General features: G+C 33.5%; 1 protein-coding gene across 1 annotated transcript; it reads left to right on the forward strand.

Annotated features, from left to right (window-relative positions):
• The first annotated feature begins 321 nt into the window (after nt 1-321).
• LOC133332582 (sodium-dependent nutrient amino acid transporter 1-like) lies at nt 322-4,376 on the forward strand. Its single transcript, XM_061540963.1, has 9 exons — nt 322-522; nt 1,170-1,458; nt 1,514-1,748; nt 1,845-2,115; nt 2,176-2,279; nt 3,303-3,492; nt 3,551-3,827; nt 3,887-4,063; nt 4,126-4,376. Exons 1-9 carry the CDS (start codon nt 322-324, stop codon nt 4,374-4,376), a joined length of 1,995 nt encoding a protein of 664 aa, XP_061396947.1.
• Nucleotides 4,377-6,236: the final 1,860 nt, after the last annotated feature.

The raw sequence follows: 6,236 nt of genomic DNA on the forward strand, positions 1-6,236 counted from the left end.
TAACATTTTTATTTGAGTGTAATGGAACACCACTTGTGGTGCAAGGTTTTTTTTGCGTATTTTGTCATATTTCAAATCAAACAACAACATTCTTAACAATTTCGTACATTTTGGTCGGTCAAATAAAAACAAGTTTGATTTTTCATTCACTTTTTTGATTGTCAATATTGAAAATGTAGTTTCTTACTTCTTGTTGCAGATCATGCCATTGTCCTTGACAAACATTTTATTATTGTTGGAGCATAGCAAAAAAGTCTAACTGGTTTAAGTACTGTCGTTTGGCGAATTTGACTTTGCCTTTGAAAGTGTTGTTGCTCCACTATGGCTGCCAGCACTAACGATGGGCACAGTGCCTTTGTAAATTTGGCATATGTACCGTCACGTCATGCATCGACCACATCGATTCCTGGTGAATATCGTAAATCATTGGATGGTGACGAGGAACGTGCCGGATCGGTTAGAAGTACAATAAAAATTGAAACGAAACCGGAAATCGGAGGTGGTGGCGATCTTAATGGCAATGTAAGTAAAAATTAAAAATTAACATTTTTTATTTTCAGATCGTCTACATAGGCTCCTTTTTTTAATATTTTTTTCTTAGGTCTATATAAGGCGTTGATTATTTTAATTAATTTTTTCTGAGGTCTATATGAGGCGTTGATTTTTTAATTATTTTTTTCTGAGGTCTATATAAGGCGTGGATTTTTTAAATATTTTTTTCTGAGGTCTATATAAAGCGTGAATTTTGTAAATAATTTTTTCTGAGGTCTATATAAGGCGTAGATTTTTTAAATATTTTTTCTGAGGTCTATATAAGGCGTTGATTTTTTAAATAATTTTTCTGAGGTCTATATAAGGCGTTGATTTTTTAAATAATTTTTTCTGAGGCCTATATAAGGCGTGGTTTTTCTGAATATTTTTTCTGAGGCCTATATAAGGCGTGGTTTTTCTGAATATTTTTTCTGAGGTCTATATAAGACGTAGATTTTTTAAATATTTTTTTTTTTTTTTTTTTTGATGTCTATATAAGGCACGGATTTTGTTTAATAATTTTTTCTCAGCTCTATATAAGGCGTGAATTTTTTAAATAATTTTTTCTCATGTCTATATAAGTCTTGTCTATAAATACTACCTCATAACTACATAATTTTCCTTATCTGTAATTTCAGCATCTTCCAACACAAAATGACGGAGCAGAGCTTACCAAAACACCTCAAAGAGCTAATTGGGGTAATGACATTGAATTTCTAATGTCCTGTATAGCTTTATCTGTGGGCCTTGGCAATGTTTGGCGATTTCCGTTTACGGCTCTGGACAATGGTGGTGGAGCTTTTGTGATACCTTATATTATAGTATTATTTTTAGTCGGCAAGCCGGTGTATTATATGGAAATGTTGCTGGGCCAATTTTCCAGCCGAGGGTGTGTAAAGGTCTTTGATTTTGCACCTATTATGAGAGGTAAGAGGCACCAATAGTTTATAGTTTAATTAATTCAAATAATTTTTTTTATTAGGTGTGGGCTATGGTCAGGTCTTTGGTACTGGCATTGTTACGACTTATTATGCTACCCTCATGGCTATAACATTACGTTATTTTATTGATTCCTTTTATCCCATTCTGCCCTGGAGTCATTGTCGCGAAGAATGGGGTGATGGCTGTTTTGATTCGAAACCACCATCGGAGAATTCAATGGGGAACATGACAATGTTAGATGAGGCTAAAAAATCGTCAGCGGAATTTTATTTTATGTAAGTACACTTTTTGGACAGAATGATTCGGATTTAATAATCACTCTCTCTCTCTCTCTTCTTTTTATTTGCTCTCTCTCTCCCCATCTCTTTAAGAAATGTAATATTACGCGAAAAGAGTACAATAGATGATGGCATTGGCTATCCAAGTTGGAGTCTGTCTCTAACCTTGGCAGTTTCTTGGCTGGTAATAGCTTTAATTACAATTAAAGGTGTCAAAAGTTCCGGTAAGGCTTCATACTTTCTTGCCTTATTCCCATATTGTATTATGGCTATATTGCTGGTGAGGTCACTCACACTGCCCGGAGCGTTTAATGGAGTATTATATTTTTTGAAACCTCAATGGGATAAATTATTGGATCCTAAAGTGAGTGGAATTTGAAGAGAGACAGGGGAAGTGAGAAATTTATATATTGATTTCTTCCAGGTATGGTATGCTGCCGTTACCCAAGTGTTCTTCTCATTGGCCATTTGTTTTGGCAATATCATTATGTATGCATCATTCAATCGTTTCGGACATAATATAAAGAGGTACGAAAAACAAATTATTTTAGATTTTTAAATAATCTTTTCTAAGGCCCGGCCAAGGCGTAGATTTTTTAAATATTTTTTCTAAGGCCCAGCCAAGGGGTAGATTTTTAAAATAATTTTTCTAAGGCGTAACCAAGGCCTAGATGTTTAAACTTATTTTTTCTGAGGTAAGGCGTAGATTTTGAAACTAATTATTTCTGAGGTCTATATAAGGTGCAGATTTTTAAACTAATTTTTTCTGAGGTCTATATAAGGCGTAGATTTTTAAACTACTTTTTCCGAGGTCTATATAAGGCGTAGATTTTTAAACTAATTTTTTCTGAGGTCTATATAAGGCGTAGATTTTTAAACTATTTTTTTCTGAGGTCTATATAAGGCGTAGATTTTTAAACTAATTTTTTCTGAGGTCTATATATGGCGTAGATTTTTAAACTATTTTTTTTAAGTCTATATAAGGCGTAGATTTTTAAACTATTTTTTTCCAAGTTCTATATAAAGCGTAGATTTTTAAAATAATTTTTTCTAAGGTCTATATAAGGCGTAGATTTTTAAAATAATTTTTTCCAAGTTCTATATAAGGCGTAGATTTTTAAAATAATTTTTTCCAAGGTCTATATAAGGCGTAGATTTTTAAAATAATTTTTTCCATGGTCTATATAAGGCGTAGATTTTTAAAATAATTTTTTCCAAGGTCTATATAAGGCGTAGATTTTTAAAATAAATTTTTCCAAGGTCTATATAAGGCGTAGATTTTTAAAATAATTTTTTCCAAGGTCTATATAAGGCGTAGATTTTTAAAATAATTTTTTCCAAGGTCTAAATAAGGCGTAGATTTTTAAAATAATTTTTTCCAAGGTCTAAATAAGGCGTAGATTTTTAAAATAATTTCTTCTCACCACCTTTTTTAGAGTCTACCTTCGGCTTGTCTATAAAGTCTCCCAAATCTCGTTTACAGAGACTCATCTATAATGTAAACTATTAAACTCTTTTTATTCATATGCAATTCCTATTCCTTTATTCTAGAGACTGCAACATCATCACTACCCTAGATACCTTCACATCAATGCTCTCTGGTATTATAATTTTCGGAATATTGGGAAATTTGGCCCATGAATCTGGCACAACGGATATTAAAAGTGTGGTGCAAGGTGGCCCAGGATTGGCTTTCATTTCATATCCCGATGCAATAGCAAAGTTTAAATTTGTTCCTCAGGTAAATACGCCACGTCCTCCATGTTCGTAACCCAAAACTCCAAAAGTTTTTTGTTTAGATTTTTTCAGTATTATTTTTCTTGATGTTATTTGTTTTGGGCATTGGCAGTAATGTCGGCATGGCTTCGTGTATTATGACTGTGATCAAGGATCGTTTTACGAATACCAAGAATTGGATAATTGTCGTGGGCATATCGATTGCTTTGTATGCTTGTGGTTTGTTATATATAACTCCCGGGGGACAATATATCCTAACTCTGTTGGATTTTCATGGAGCCTCTTTGGTGGCCTTGGTATTGGCCATATTTGAATTAATAGCTGTGGGATGGATTTATGGTGAGTTAATAAAGGTGAAACTATGCGGTTCCCACTCATTATCATCTGTATTCCCTTAGGTGTCAAACGTCTTTGCAAAGATATCTATTTTATGTTGGGCATTAAAACCTCCTGGTATTATCGCATATGTTGGAGCATTATAACGCCCGCCGTAATGACGGCCATTTTAATTTATATGCTGGTGGATTACAAACCTGTGGAATACAATGGTTATACTTTTCAAACTGGAGTTTACAGTAAGTTCATTCACATTATTTTTAATTCTTTAAAAAATATATATACTGTTTTTTTTTTTTAGTTTTCGGTTGGTGTCTATCCGCCTTTGGCATTGGCCAATTAATTGTGTGGGCCATTTATGGTGTTCATCGACGAACTGGTGCTACCTTATGGGAACGTATCTCGAACTCATTTAAACCAAAATTAGATTGGGGTCCTTTGGATCCATTCGCGCTGAAAAACTACAAAAAATATTTAGATGACATGAAGGCCGATGAAATGTTCAGACCAAATGGTTTTTGGTATAGAATTTATGATAATATTTTTGGTTAAGTGTTTTTGTACAGAAATAAAAATAAAAGATTTTGTAAGAGAAAATGTGGTACGTTGTTTTTTTTTAATTAAGGGAACTTCCCCATTCTCGATTTTAATTTTTCAAGATTTTCAATGGGCTGGTAAATCAATACCAATGCTTGTTAAGGTTTGCAACGGACCTTTGAAAAAATTTTTTTTTTGAAAATCGCCGATTTTTGACCAAAAACCAAGTTAAAAAACCAGTAAAGAAAGTAGTAAAGTCGGACGGTGCCGACTATATGATACCCTTCACCACTATGGGTATATTAAACAGGACTATTATCATGAAATTGTAATAGTCCTGTTTTATATATGGATGCTATATCCAAATATGAACCGATTTCAATGAAACTTGTCACAGCTTAGGTTATACTAATATTAGTACGTTTTGTTCCTATCAGCCATATATTGGTTCCTTTGTTCGTCAATTACTTAAAATCAATCTATAATATAGCGGAGCTATATCGAAATCTCAACCGATTTTCACTAAACTTGGCACACATTATTCTGGATTAAATTCAGAACGCTATGCAACATTGGTACGCTATTGGTACATTATTTAGATTAAATCGGACGAAAATATATATATATATATATATATATCTAGATCTGAATCGATTTTCACGAAACTCAGCACACATCATTCCAGCATCAATTCAGAACGCTATGCCAAATTTTGTGCAAATCGAAGGATACATGTGGTGCACAATTTACATTAAATCGGACGAAAATATATATGGGATCTATATCTAAGTCTTGGCCGATTTTCACGAAACTTGGCACTATGCAACATAAGAACTTGGTACATTATTTAGATTAAATCGGACGAAAATATATATATCTAGATCTGAATCGATTTTCACGAAACTCAGCACACATCATTTCAGCAGTACGTTATGCCAAATTTCGTGCCAATCGAAAGATATATAGGGACTTTGGTGCACCATTTACATGAAATCGGACGAAACTATATATGGGAGCTATATCTAAATCTATCCCGATTTTCTCGAAGCTTGGCAGACATCATTCTAAGATTAATTCTGTAAGCTATGCCAAATTTCGTGCAAATCGAAAGATATATAGGAACTTAGGTGCACAATTTACATGAAATAATACGAAACTATATATGGGAGCTATATCTAAATCTGGAACGATTTTCACGAAACTTGGCAGACATCACTCTGGGCTCAATTTAGTACGTTATGCCAAATTTCGTGCAAATCGAAAGATATATAGGGACTTTTTGGGCACCATTTACATGAAATCGGACGAAACTATATATAGGAGGTATAGCAAAATCTGAACCGATTTTCTCAAAACTTGGCAGACAGCACTCTAGGCTCAATTCAGTACGTTATACCAAATTTCGTGCAAATCGAAGGATAAATAGGGACTTTGGTGCACCATTTACATGAAATCGGACAAAACTATATATTGGAGCTATATCTAAATCTGGACCGATTTTTCCCAATTTCAATAGGGTTCGTCCTTGGGCCAAACAAATGAGCTGTGCCAAATTTCATCCAAATCGGATTATAAATGCGACCTGTACTTTGTTCACAAAAATACATGGACGGACAGACGGACATGCGTAAATCGACTCAGAAAGTGATTCTATGCATATTCTCAAAAGGAACCATTAGTCTATCTCGATTCCTTTTGCCTGTTACAAACATATGCACAAAGACATAATACCCTGTACCACAGTGTGGTGAAGGGTATAAAAACACTGCTAATTCAATTGTGGTTCACTACTAATAAGCCTAAAAGTATGCTAATAAATTAATTCATATGACTATATTGTAATACTATGTTTACATTGAAGTTATTATTTATACG

The sequence above is a fragment of the Musca vetustissima genome, unplaced genomic scaffold (assembly GCF_032173495.1).
Source record: "Musca vetustissima isolate MV318-11 ecotype Yass unplaced genomic scaffold, APGP_CSIRO_Mvet_v1 utg29807, whole genome shotgun sequence".
NCBI classification, from domain to species: Eukaryota; Metazoa; Arthropoda; class Insecta; order Diptera; family Muscidae; genus Musca; species Musca vetustissima.